The 14842-nt window shown below is 34.7% G+C and overlaps 1 protein-coding gene across 2 annotated transcripts in view; it reads left to right on the top strand.

The window, feature by feature from the left end:
• The window catches only part of LOC100371466 (fibronectin type-III domain-containing protein 3A-like), a 72302-nt gene that overhangs the window by 26223 nt on the left and 31237 nt on the right, over positions 1 to 14842 (top strand). Inside the window, exons 2-3 of one of the 2 annotated variants that reach the window (XM_085500903.1) lie at positions 10524 to 10799; positions 11722 to 11946. In XM_085500903.1, coding sequence (XP_085357029.1) covers positions 10556 to 10799; positions 11722 to 11946 — 469 coding nt within the window. In that variant the 5' untranslated portion in view covers positions 10524 to 10555. Of the gene's footprint in view, positions 1 to 10523; positions 10800 to 11721; positions 12100 to 14842 lie in introns of both variants that reach the window. The other variant, XM_085500902.1, reaches the window with a different exon arrangement.

The following is a 14842-nucleotide window of genomic DNA, read 5'->3' as shown; positions in this document are numbered from 1 at the left end:
AGCGGCCATTTTAAGGGCGAAAATGCATCAAAATCACACATTTTCACCATTCCGGACCCGGATCTCAGGTATGCATGGACGGATTTTGTTCAAATTTGGTACATACATTAAACATAATAGGACCTTGATGCACATCATTTTGTTTTAAAGAATTCAGTTCTGGATCCGTATCCGAGACATGTCTGGATTGATCAAGTTCAAACTTCACACACACATGGTACATCATGTCACAAATAGATATGTGCATTTGTTTCATGATCCGCTTAACAATAGCTGAATCATGGCCATTTTAAGGCCGAAAATGCATCAAAATCACGTATTTTCACAATTCTGGACCGGATCTCAGTCATGCATGGATGGATTTTGTTCAGATTTAGTACAATGTGTTGTACATATGCAGGTGCATTTCGGTCATGATCTGCTTTGAATGTATATGTCACTCAAATATGAACGGAACGGGGACGTGTCATTGACAATGACTTGTCTGTCATTAGGAACTTTAGATATACGGATGTATTGGTTTGACAATCCGATTCAAAATGGCCGACTGGTAGCCATTTTGTTTTAATTATGCTGTTCCAGAGCAATATTTCTCAATATGGACAAGTACTTGTTTGATGATCAGATACAAGATGACTGAATGTCAATCACTTCAATGTTAAAAAATCATCATAATCAAGCATCAGCTTTTGGATCTATATGTTCAAACAATATTACCATAAACAAAATTATATATCTTAAATTTAATAACTAACAGGGACTATGTCATGCATGGCTTGTTGAAATTTAAATAAGTAATCTAATAACTGTGCAAGTCATGAACACTTATTTTTCAATTCAATATGTGTTCTGTCATATTGTCATATATGATTGCAATTATTCAAGGTATATTTAATTTTCTTTGTTGAGTAGGAAAACACCTATAGATTGTTAGTTCAAATGATAAAAACCTTCTAGTGGATACAACTAAAAATTTATTAATAAAATTATTTTTATTAGCTCTGATGAGCTACACCTGTCATTGTTCATCCGTCGTACGTTGTGGGTTGTGTGTCGTCAGTCAACGTTTTTCATTCAAACGACTTCTTCTCCAAAACCGTCAACTGGATTGCCTTGCTATTCATACCACACCTACCTGGTCCTCTGTCAGATTTATTCATTTCATGACATCACATGTAAATCTCTATTTTTTCTGAATATTTCTGTCATTTCTGGTTAAAAATGATTTTTTTTCACAACTGCTTGTCAGATTGCTTTAAACTTTTGCATGAATGTTGTTGACATGGATAACACTCTGACTTATTATTTTCGTGGCGACATATGCAAGTGTCTAATTTTAGTGCATTTTTAACTTCTTCTCCGAAATCGCCTGCCACATTGCTTTGAAATTCATAATGTAGACACATGGACTGGTCCTATCTCAAGTTTGTTCAATTGCTGAAGATATCTCCATTTTCGTGGAAGTTATAATTTGTTGGGGATTTTTTCACTTCGCCATAGTATATATGGGCTATGTATAATGAGTGGACTTCAGTAGACAACTGTATCAGTTGAAAGCTAGGTTTTGTCAGTACACATTGTTTTGGAAAATGAACTGAATGGGCCAGCAGTTCAGGTCAAGGTCATTTCAAGGTTATATGTTTGCTGCTTTTATATGGGTTATACTGAACAGTCAGGCTGGGAGGGGACTAAAACACCTCTCCAAAATCTGTAAGGCTGGGTTAGGGTCATATCAAGGTCACATGTTGATTGGATGTTTATTGGGGTCAGGAGGTCACGCCTCCATCAAGATCTTTCAAGGAAAAGGTTTGAGGTTACCTCAAGATCACATGTCACCTGGTCATATTGTCTAACTTTGTCATTCTCAATGTACAGTAACCAAATAATGCAAAAATATATTCTGGTAATAGCGACAACAACTTCAATTTCCTGTACACCCACATCATCAATTATACATACATTTATACATACACAAATATGTTTCCTCTTTCGGGATATGCCTTTCCAGTGACCATTGCCACAATTACTAAACTGTCATAGATCTCACTTCTCCTATCCACCTAGTAACTAGCCCTCTGCACTCGTCAATTAAAGCGGAGTTCAACCGGCCACAAAGTCACTGTTATATTATGTCCTTGAAATCATCATTGACTCCCATGTGCGAAGCACAAAATGGGAGTCTTTGCAGTTAGTGTGTCTGTATGTGTGTGTGTATGTGTGTATGTGTGTCCGACTGTTCCACTGCTATCTCAAGAACCATACATCGGTTTTTGATGAAACTTGGTGCATAGATACTCTGGGCCAATGTGCAGATTTGATTAGGTTTTGGTAAAAATCCATGCTCGTTAATTACCTAATTTGCATGATAATTAGCTAATTTTTAGCTGTTCTATGACTGTTCCACTGATATCTAAAGAACCACTCATTGGATTTTGATGAAACTTGGTACATAGATGCTCTGAACATATGCGCAGATTTGATTAGTTTTTGGTAAAAATCCGTGCATATTAATTACCTAATTTGCATGATAATTAGCTATTTTTTAGTGGTTCCATGACTGTTCCACTGATATTTAAACAACCACTCATTGGATTTTGATGAAACTTGGTACATAGATGCTCTGAACTAATGCTAGGTTTTGATTAGTTTTTGGTAATAATCCGTGGATACTAATTACCTAATTTGCATAATGATTAGTCAATTTTCGGTTTTTCCACTGATATCTCAAGTACTAATCATCACATTTCAATGAAACTTGGTACATAGATGTCATATGACACTGCACAGACCTGATAGTTTTTATGGTAATATCAGTACATATAATTACCTAATTTGCATAATTAATTAATTTTCAGCTTTTGATATAAGTAGTGAGCATTACATTTCAATGAAACTTGGTACTTACATACTCAAGGACTATGCAGAGATTGATTGTTTCGGATAAATATTTGTGCATATTAATCATTTAATTTGCATAATTAGTTAATTTTCAGCTTTTCCATGGGTATCTCAAGTACTAATCATCGCATTTCAATGAAACTTGGTACATAGATCCTTTAGGACTATGCAGAGACCTGATTAGTTTCAGGGTAAATAATTGTGCATATTAATTACCTAATTTGCATAATTGATTTTCAGCTTTTCTACTGATATCTAAAGAACTAATCATCACATTTCAATGAATCTAGAATTATGCAGAGACCCAATTAGTTTTTGGTAAATATTTGTGCATATTAATCACCTAATTTGCATATTTAACCAATTTCCAACTTTCACACTGATATCTCAGGTACTGATCATCACATATCAATGAATGTTTATACATGGATGCTGTAGGACAATAGACAGACCTGGATAATTGTTGGTTAAATCTGTACATATTAATTACCCAATTTGCATAATTAACCAATTTTAAGCTTTCACACTGATATCTAAAGTACTAATTTCCATTTTAATGAAACTTAGTACAAAGATGCTCTAGGACAATGTACAAACCTAATTAGTTTGGGGTAAAACTCTGTTCATATTATTTCCCTAATTAGCATAATAATTCATGATTTTTTGGTTCTAATCACATTTCAATTAAACTTGGTACATAGAGTTTTTGTTACATTGCGCAGACCTCATTAGTTTTACAATCAAATCTGTTCATGTTAATTTTCTAATTTGCATAATTAGTTTTCAGCTAAGTAATTTCAAATTATATTTAATGTGTCTCAAATACTCTCAGCACATGGGAGTTCTTTCTAAGCTCTCTTTGATTTTTACTTTGTCGTATCATTGTAGATGAGTGGAAAATGTCTGTCCTCATTGTTGTTGTCATTATTGTTTGCAATAACTCAAACAGTTTTTATCCACTTTTTTTAAAACCTGGATATTACATTAACCAGAGATCTGAGCCAAGTTTGATTATGGTTTGTGTTTTATGCATAGTTTTCAAGATATTCATTAAATTTCACTTTTTTCTAAAAATCCCGGATTATGCAACCTTATATTGTGTACTTTCTTTATCTTTGGTCCGAATTTACAGTGCACGATGCATTTGTTGAGTAATTTCAATTTATTCCCGGAAACTTAGTTGTAGGTGAACATGTCCTTCATGCATTTACATATCATGTTGAATGGCAGACTGAAGACAAAGGATTTAATTTGCATACTGATTTGTTGACCATCCAGCTTTATTATATTCTGTGTAATCTATAAGTAGTGTTCGTTACGCAATCGGAGCACAAACAATCATTACACTATAGTATTTCAAGCTTTTCTCTGTGTTTTAATAACCTAATATATGATAAGAAGGAGTTCTGATAAGAAGATGAAAAAAAAATGGTCGCCGAAAAATGTCTGACGCCGTTAAAAGATATCTACCGTACTCGACCGCGTTAGCGCCCATGCCCGGGCAAGCGCCCACCCCCCACTTTTGCGCAATTTTTATATTTGTGGTCATATTCGGCAAAGCGCCCACCCCTTCAAAATGCAACTAATTTAAAACTTGGTCTTGCGTAACGAATCTTGGTAATCGTTTTTATATGATACAGCGTGGATATCGACTGCTGTGAACATGTTGTGAATGCGTAGAGCACGGTAACCGTGCGTAAACTACGCTTCGACAATGACCTGTTAATACAAGTAAAATGCGGTAAATATTTCATGCCATATTCAGTTTACCTCTCAAAAATGGCTAGTTACTAGCTTTTTGGAAAAACCATGTCGTTTATTCGCTGAAATCAATTCCAACAGATCGTACTTCGACATCGATAATTCACTTCCGCATTGCGTTGCCGGAAAGTCTTCGGGAATTTCCGAAGAATTGCGTCAGTGCAACACAGCATTCTGATTGGTAAATAACCATCTTGACCCATTAGGTAAAAGGATGCTGCTGCAGGTCAAATGCAAATGCATCATGGCGGAAAGTGATTTTCGTACGAGTTTGCGTACGATTCAACACCCCCTTCGTCAGTGGAGATAATATGACAATTTTGACTTCGACTGTGTTCCAACGGACTCAAATGTTTTTAATTTCATAAATTCTGGTGGTACGTAATTAATATTGTAATAAAATGTGCATATTTTTTGTGATCATTTCTGTTTCTTCATTGTGAAAATCAATGACGACTCAACTAATTTCGTAATTTGGATTTCCCTCAAAGACGTAATCTGTCACTTGATGAATAAATTTTTTCATTTGCACTCTTTTTCGAGGGGGTGCTCGGGTAAGCGCCCACCCCTAAAAAATCATGATTTTCTGAGTTGAGGCCCCTGGGCGCTAACGCGATCGAGTACGGTAAATGAAAGTGGCCTGGGCTCATATTACAGTCAGCCCGCAGAGTGGAATCAAAAATGTAACTCCGTGACTGACATTTTTCCTGCGTCAAAAAAGAGTGGACATTCTTTTGATGTGAATCATAAGCTGGTGATCGCGGCTCGTGGCATTGGAAAGGGTAGTCGCGCAATGCATAAATTTAGTAGCTATATGGGATTACCACCTCCTCTATTATATCTGGAACCACATTCAGAGAAAACACTCACAAAGTTTTAGACGTTGCTAAAAGACTATTAGAACAAGAATTTCAAGATGCCGCCGATGAAATAAGAAAACTCAAAACAAAATTGGCGGAGATAGACGAGAGTGGTGACACCGATAAAAAAACAGTGGATATAGCGGTTTCTGTTGACGGGTCAAGTTGGGTGGTCCCAGTCCGAATTCAAATATCAGTGCGTAAACTCTGGAGGTCATTACCCAATGCCGCACATAATTCAAACACGTGGTTAGTAGAATTCAGTCGAAATGTACGTGAATAATGCGATCAAAGTGCGCTGCCCAGAGTTTATTATATTATAGTATGGTTTATATTACATTACATATTCACTTCATTTCGAATAAAATAATTCACCATTGATACATCGATGAATCACAAGTATTTAAAATATTTTCTTGACTTTCCGTAGACACCCGACTACTATCCTTTTTAATGATTTAAATGCGCCCATGTTTATGTTTGCGTAATTATTACGAATGCAACGCATTATCAAGTCAGTAATATTGAAATATTCACAGACCCAATATCCCGGGTCAGTGCCCTAACAATAGTAAAAGATAAAATGAATTTTGCGTAGTTATCATGAAAGCAATACATTACAAAGTTGAAATATTCAGAGCTGGTACAATATTGTAAACAAATTTGCATAATTAGAAAAGCAGTGCACCAAGTAAACGATGTTGATATATTCAAAGTACAGAGTTGCCTACAAGTTGCGTAATTACAGTACCGTCGGATATAAGTTTACTAGTTCGACGCGCGGAGCATGAAAGAAAAAAGTTGCTAAGATAACGCGCCAGTTCAGTGTGTGATTTGGGGTCAAACTCCGGTCAACATACACTTGATGTCAGCATCGCCGCACAGCAAGTTTCGCAAAAAAGTACTTGAAGTTCAATTGCACCCCAAAATGATGTCACTGATCACTCAGTTGTTGCATCGTGTGTTGTGTCATGTCATGTTCATGATGCACCCCGTTTCGACTTTGGCTTGCTTTTCCTGCTTAGTGCATGTTCTTGTTCACGTAAAATGCGACCTCTCGCCAACGTATTAAAACACTTTGAATTTATACTTTGAATGATTATATTTGGTCAGCGCAGGGTTATTTTTTCAGACAAGATGGGCTTCGTAATATCTGCCATAACATCGCCCGGGCGTACTTTTGGTTCACATTTTTCTAAAAAAAAATCGAATCCATAAGATCGCCCGGGCGGGGTATCGGCCGAATCCGGTAGCGCTGACTTAGAGCTAACTGATTATAACAAATCCGATAACGGTACACTCTCCATAGGCTGAGAGTAATTCAAACATATCTGTACTTAAAGGCATGTAAATCCCGTGAAGTAAATATATGTTGTCATGAAGGCCCGCCCTATGTTTAGAAAACCGATTGCACTGTTGACGCTGTTCAACATAACAAAGGGACTTGAATAAATTAATTGTGCGGTACGCCATCTTGCTCAAGTTAGCACCCACTTTCGACGAAACTGCTAAGTTTTGTCACGTTTTAGGAAACAACCGACAAATTTTTCACGATCTAACATTCCACGCATACCAGATACTTGTATATTTACAAAGTATGATCGAAATGGTCGACATTTTGTCATTAATTAGCTGTTTATCTGTGGCCAAATTCGAAAAAAAAGTTTTATTGAGTTTTTACAGAAACTAATTTTTAACTATTATTACTATTGAAGATGTCATTTTTCAACACTTTTCTCTACGCTAACGATGTATAAATTACACAATCTATTCGCCACAAAATCGGCTAAAATATGATGTCTCATGGACGTCTATGTAAGCCGTTGACGTTGAGTTACGGCCTTTGGAACAGGAAGACGTTCGTAAAAGTTAGTCCATAAAGTTCAACAGGCTTTATCTCCAGAACTATGGGGCACATAAAAATTTCGAGACGCATTCTCAAAGATCATTATCTTTTAAAGCAACAGTGAAAAGATCAGAAACATAGAAAAAAGGAACACCGAGAAATGGCCAATCCCGCAAAAAAACTCTATGTTTAGGAGGTTAATGGGAACGATCGTAACTTAATCCCCTGAGCAAATATCAAGACGAAACATATATTATCGTATTCTGCTATATCTCAGCTTTCTGAAAACATTGCCATAACTGCATGCTTAGTAACTGGTGAGGAAAGTCCTAAACTCCATTAAACTATTAATTATGTTTCCCCTCTCGCTACCATAAAATTGTCTTCTTCTTGCGGTTACAATAACTCCAACAATTTTTAAGGGATCATCTTCAAATTTAGAAGTTTTATCAAACACTATGAAATGTCTACCAAGTTCAATTTTGGTTTGACTAGCAAGTGCAATTTTCAAGTGATGAGATATAATTTGTCTGAAATGAAACATTTGTTAAACACAGAAATAAGTGGACAGGATGAAGACATGCTGCTGATAATGAGAACCAGATGTTAGTAATATGCTCTCCAATTCTGTCAAATAAATAAGTGTAGTACACCAATAAGTTGTTTTCATTAGTAGTTGTCCAGGCTTTTTTTAAATCTGACTAGTATTCTATTTTGATTATATATATTACTGCGCTAATGTTTGGGAACTGTTATAAAATTCATGCAGTATTATTTTATAAGGGACAATGAGATTAATACAGTACGTGTAGTATTTATTGAGAAACACATTGGCTAGTGTTTTTCTTGCCAAATTTTGCTTACCAGTAGATATGTTGCTGTACTATTATATTTTTAGAAACTTTTATACAATTCATGTTATATTATTCTATAGGAAACATTGAGATTAATACAGTATGTGTAGTATTATTTGAGGAACAAGAACATCAATTAATTTTTTATGCAATTATGATGACTGCATTGTTCTTCAGCATTTTTTATCAGAATTGTTCCGACCTAAATTTTATTAAATTATTGTATTGTTTCAGGACTTTCATGCTTACTTTGCCATGCAAAAAAAGATCATGCATTGTTAGTCCATGCATTCATTTTTTTTTTTGTATTGGGAATCTAGATTCTCAATGGACAAGGTTGTAATAGTTACGCTATGTTTATCTGGGCTATCTTGAAGGATGCTGTACTAATATTTATTGTTGCATAAATATGGAACTAGTAATTGTCTATTTGCCTATCTCTCACCTTTTCAGCTTTGATGTCTTCAAAGATGACTTAGCAGAGCTGTTAATATACTGTACATTGTAGGTGATAGTTCGTTGTCATCCGTTCTGTGTCTGCGTTTTCATTTTGCTATCAGATTTGTTCATTTTTTGATATATTAAAATCTCAAACTACTGATTGTCCATCCTTGTCAACTTCACATTTTCGACTTATTGGTAAAAAATGCTATTTTTGACTTCTTCGAGAAAACAGCTAGCCCAATTGCTCTGATATTTTATATGTTAACACCTTGAGTTTAGTTTTGATAACTTCAGTTTTCTCTTTTTAGTGAATATTATTTTTATCTTGAAAATGACTTGACTGATTGATATGATATATTATATATTGTTATTATGTGTCTCAAACACTGTAGCTACATCAGCCTTACAGGCTGTTTAAATTTTTGTTATTTTTAGTGAGAAATTATATTTTCAAATCCTTCTTGAAAATTGCTTTCTTGATTACTTGCAATGGCATTGTGATAACAATAACTGTGAAATCTCATCCTACATAATATTATCAACTTTTTTTTGAAAAAACAATCTACAAAGACCGGGGAGCTATTTCAATCGTAAGGTCTCTTGTTAAACAATTCACTCAACCTGTTATTTCTGTCCTTTTTGTGCTTTTATTTTACATCTTCAGTGAAATCGTTATCAATGGTTACCAACTTTCCATCACTTTAAAAAGCTCTTATTTTCCTTTAATGCTATAGTAGTCGTTGTATTGGTCATAAGCGAATAAAACACACTCAAAGTTAATATTTACAATAATATTAATAACTTATATAATAGTATTAACACTCATTCCTCAGTGGGATTCGAAAATTGTTCCAAATATTAGTGTTGTTGTGTCTAAACTAAGGACCTTGGGTCAGATATGTATCAACAATCTGTCTGGTCGTGAGAACAGATTAGTCGTGGGAATGAATATTTTTGGATAAATACGATTGGCTAGAAACATGACATGTTTTTATTCGGGTAGTTTGTTTTCTTGATTATCAACACAACATTGTACAGTGTAAAGGTACAGTACTAATCAGTGCAGTGCTGTTTTAGTTCCTCGGTGTCACAAACAATTGATCATGTGAACACGCTGACTAAATATCGTATGTCATCCAGTATTTTGTTTTCAACCAAACAGTTATGGTGGGTCATCTATTGGATTTGGTCATTGTGATGTATTTTGGTATTTTTCTGTTTTTGGTAAATATAACAATTTTTTTTTTAACCTTTAATGGTAAAATTGTTTACTGATTAATGATAGAAGTTTCGGAGTCGATGTTATTAAACATGTATTCAACAAACAGTATTATGTAATTTTATATGATATACATTACATTTGTATATGCAGTTTGTGTTTATAACTGTGTGAGGACCATCGGATTAACTAATGTTTTGTCCTGCCTCCATAAATATGAGAAAAGTTATAACATGAAATTTCTGAATATTTTCTATATCTATTTATGACATGATTATTCATGTTATTGTTTATGCATACACTTCCATCTAAATTGTAACCTGTTTGACTATTGTGATGCATTCCACTATACTGTGCTACACATGTTTATGAATTATTATAAAAAAAACAATTATTACTACATACAACATGAACTGCCATACCATTCTCCCTCACCAGGGTATTTTTTTTCTTTATACTCCAACATAGCAACTATTTCGGTACTGTAGGACAATCTACCATATTTGTCCTCTTCTTAACATTTTACTAACATCTAAAATTCTATCTTATTTAGGTTTAAAATACTGTCACATTGTTAATAGCAATAATCGTTAATACACCAGAATGAAATTTGAGACCTTTGTCTTTTTTCTGTTCTGTAGGTCTTTAAAACACAAAAACTTTAAGTGCAATTATGGCCGAGACTCAACAGCATCCAGAGGAAATAGGGAACATGACAACTAACTGCAGCAATGGGTTACTAAATAATGGACCATCTCAACTTGTGGAAGAAACTGATACAGGTCAGGCACCGGTGGGTCCAGATCCAACACAAAATCAAGGAATTCCAACTGAGCATAGATATGTGTTCTATGTTCATGTAAAACCAGGAGAAACATTCACTATTAGGCAGGGTGATCAAGTACAAACTATAACTGGTAAGTGGAGTATTAACCTTATAGACTAGTGAAGGAGAAACATTCACTATTAGGCAGGGTGATCAAGTACAAACTATAACTGGTAAGTGGAGTATTAACCTTATAGACTAGTGAAGAAGAAACATTCACTATTAGGCAGGGTGATCAAGTACAAACTATAACTGGTAAGTTGAGTATTAACCTTATAGACGAGTGAAGGAGAAACATTCACTATTAGGCAGGGTGATCAAGTACAAACTATAACTGGTAAGTGAAGTATTAACCTTATAGACTAATGAAGAAGAAACATTCACTATTAGGCAGGGTGATCAAGTACAAACTATAACTGGTAAGTGGAGTATTAACCTTATAGACTAGTGAAGGAGAAACATTCACTATTAGGCAGAGTAATTAAGTACAAACTATAACTGGTAAGTGGAGTATTAATCTTATAGACTAGTGTATTATCAGATATATTTTGCTTGTAGCATTGGACGTATGGATTAGTAAGAACCATACAATTTGCAATTATTTAGATTTGGCTGTAATTCAGTTTTACCCGAAACTGATGCCTCTTTAATGCAGCCTACTTAATTACTTTAAATTTGATGAGAAGTAAGTTCAGAATTGATTTGATGAGCACTCACTCCATTAAGTGTCCTGTCCTTTCTTTTTAAATTTGTACATGTTATATGAGATTTCATAGCATCATTGCCACTATTCTCAGAAGAATTCAAAAACATGTTGCATGTCAGGAATTTAGATATTCCAAATAAAAAAAATAAACCGAGTTTCAACCCAGGTAATTTATGTTCGCCCTAACTGCTGATGCCAATTCATTGCTCATTTTACTATATACGCTAAAACTTACAAACCTGTAAATTTTCTATTTTTCTTCTTCTAAGGTATGCTTGTCACTCAATGTATATGTCCCATTTCACAGGTCCTGCCAGTGTTCCAATATACTCCAATACTCCCAACCCACCCATCATTCCAGTACAGGGAGGCCAGTATGTTCAACAAGTCATACAAGACAGTGATGGTACTCACAGAATTATCTTCACACCACCTGGCCCCGGTGGACAGTTACCGCCTCACATGGCACCACAGATGTATCCTCACCCAGGAGGAGCGATGTACCCACACATGATGCCACCATCAGGAGGAGGTATGCCTCCCCATATGTACCCACAAATGGTTGGTCCAGGTGATGGTAGTGGTGTGCCACCTCATCTGCATCCTCATATGTATGCCTATCCACAGCCTGCTCCACCTCAATGTAATAGCCCAGAACTTAATCACAACTCAGTTTATGGTCACGGTAAGTGGTGGCTTCACTGTAAATGTACAACTGTACATCCTGCTTCTGCTAGTTTCACCTCATATATGCAACCCTTACCTGCTTGCGTAAAACTCCATTAGAGCTTAAATTGTGTGCATTCTCATATTTTTAACATAGTTATGCTATGTGGTGGGTGTACTTATCTTTATAGCTTCTAACCATGCATGATGTGTGTCAATTGATGTGCCAGCAAGTTTTGATTCATTGGGTTTCTTTGCATTGGGATAAACCATTTCACATTATAAACCACATATACTGTACTAGGTACAGAACATGTATGGTGACCAGCCTTTATTGACATTGAGATAATTCTAACATATGAACATTATTTCTTTTTAGGTTACACTGTATGTGTGTATGTGAATTCAGTAATGTTTTAACATTTGATCTCGATACTTGATACTCGATATGAGGACATAAATTTTATTTGGTCATTTTATGATACATTTAAGTTTTCAGATTTACTGTCCTAATGGTATGGCGCTCCTAGCTACAAGATATAAAAACATGTTTCTCTAATTTTGCTGCCCCTCTCAACCACATGTTATGGAATTCTTAGTTACTTGTACATGCAGTACATATACAAACTTAGTGCTTGGTCCTCCTACAAATGCATGGTATGGGGTCCCTAGCTGAGATAAAATAATGTGTCTAGCATCTTTGTTGCCCCCTTCCATAAAAATGTGGTGTTCAATCCTTAACTAACTGTAGTACAGATAAAAACAGTGTTTTCCTGATTGAAACAGTCATTATGGACTCTTAGATACTTAAATCTTTATTATCTAAAAATAACAATAAACTAATATTTTAACATGAAATAAATAGGTAGTAGTGAAAGATATTAGAATAGATAACTACAAATACAAAACAAAGGAAATAAAATAATTTGGATAAAAAGAATCTAAAAATAGCTTAAACAGCTAATCTACATGTAGTTTTGACTTGTACCAGTAAATAAAATTTGTACATATACTACATGTCAAAAGTGTTGATGCCCACAATTTGAAAAACCTGTAATTTTCTTACCAAAATGACAATCAATTGTAAAATTGTAAAAAAATTTTTAGCACGTTTTTTTTTCACCATTGTTTTGCTATGGTGTGTCATCTCATTAGCATAAAATTTGCATAAAAGTATTCCATTGTTCAACGTTTTAATTTTCCCGCCCATTTTATAAATATTCATGATATGGTGAATTCGTAATCGCCGATCGTGTTTCCAGTGTGATTTAATCAAGGTCAAAGGGTGAGAATTTTTTTTGTTAGCAACTGTCACTCTGTTTAACATTTACTTTGCATTGATAGCTCTGCCCATTTTGTAATATGCCCGAGCCTTACAGATATCAGATATTATGAAGGGTCAGATGTTAGCAGAGCGTACTTTGGGCAGGAACAGTGCATGATATAACAAATTATATATCATTTGCTAGCTAAAAACTTTATTTCTGTAGAAAACAAATCAATTTCTATTAATCCGTTAGAAAAATATGCAAATTAGTATAAAATATTGACGTCTCGACAATACTTTTGACATGTAGTGTAGCTCTAAACTAATACAATACAATACTAAGTATTACACCTGATGACGAAAGGTAAATAAGTAAGTAAATAAATAAATAACAAACAAATAAATGATGACAGTAATGAAATTTAAACACCAGTAAGTAGTATCTTAGGGAGAAAGTCCAAAAAGATTTATTTTGAGTGCAAATTTTCCCATGGAAGTGTTCATTTTCAGTACAGCAAGGTCCCCTCGTTTTTTCTGTTGAGTGTTGGTATTGTGATGGATATACTTTAAATTGTACATAAGCATGGAGTGAGGAGTTTTCACATAGAAAAGGTCATAAATGAACTTAGAAAGGAGGAATTGGTGAGGATTATGAGTTATTTGAAAATGGGTGCACAGTGAAATCGGAGAATGTTAGAATTCTGGCGACCATTTTCTGTGTAGTTTCAATACTTTCCAAATGTGAACTTCTACCCAGCATGATTTGAAGTTATCTTGTTGCTAATATAAACAGCAAAGCTCACTTGTTTGTAGTAAAAGCTTCCTGTTTACATGAACAGATGTTAGTTGTTAATTTGAGAAAAAAAATCACAGAGAATTTATGTAACATTGCTATTGCCATCAAATTAAGATAGTAAAAAAGGAAAAAATAAATATAATATGTAATGTTACATAATCAGTATTTTTTGAAAAAAAAATTACTTTTATTTTTGTTTTCCCTCTTTCACTACCTTAAAGGGGAGCAGAAGGCTGGCTTTTGACACTCTGTACATGAAATTTGAGATCTATGAATGAATTCTGTCGATAAAAACAACTTGTATGTGCTGCGAAATGCCCTAAATATCGGGTATTAAACGTTCTGTGAAGCAGACGACAAACGCCCGCTTTGCCAGGCGTAATTTCGCCTCTAGAGGGCTAGTTCAATGATGTCATCAGTGAACACTGATAATTGAACCCATTCATTCTAGTACGCCAATCTCATAGAAGTGCTCCCAGGGAAGACCTTGTTAACTTCCAATTTAAAAGTTTAAACATTGTGAGGTGTTGTGCTATGAATGCCATAACGATTAATGTTAAGTTTCTCGAAATCCAAAATGGAAAAATCACATTGTTGGTTTTGAGAAATCGGCAGAAGAACTAACCAGAAAGTGAAGACACGTACAGCGTTCTAGCTATAGTGAACAGTGAGTGAATAAACATTGTACGTGTTAAAACT

The sequence above is a fragment of the Saccoglossus kowalevskii genome, chromosome 1 (genome assembly GCF_978046115.1).
Source record: "Saccoglossus kowalevskii chromosome 1, keSacKowa6.1, whole genome shotgun sequence".
Taxonomy (NCBI): Eukaryota; Metazoa; Hemichordata; class Enteropneusta; family Harrimaniidae; genus Saccoglossus; species Saccoglossus kowalevskii.
Note: the sequence above shows the minus strand (reverse complement) of the source record. Positions and strands in the feature narration are given on the sequence as shown.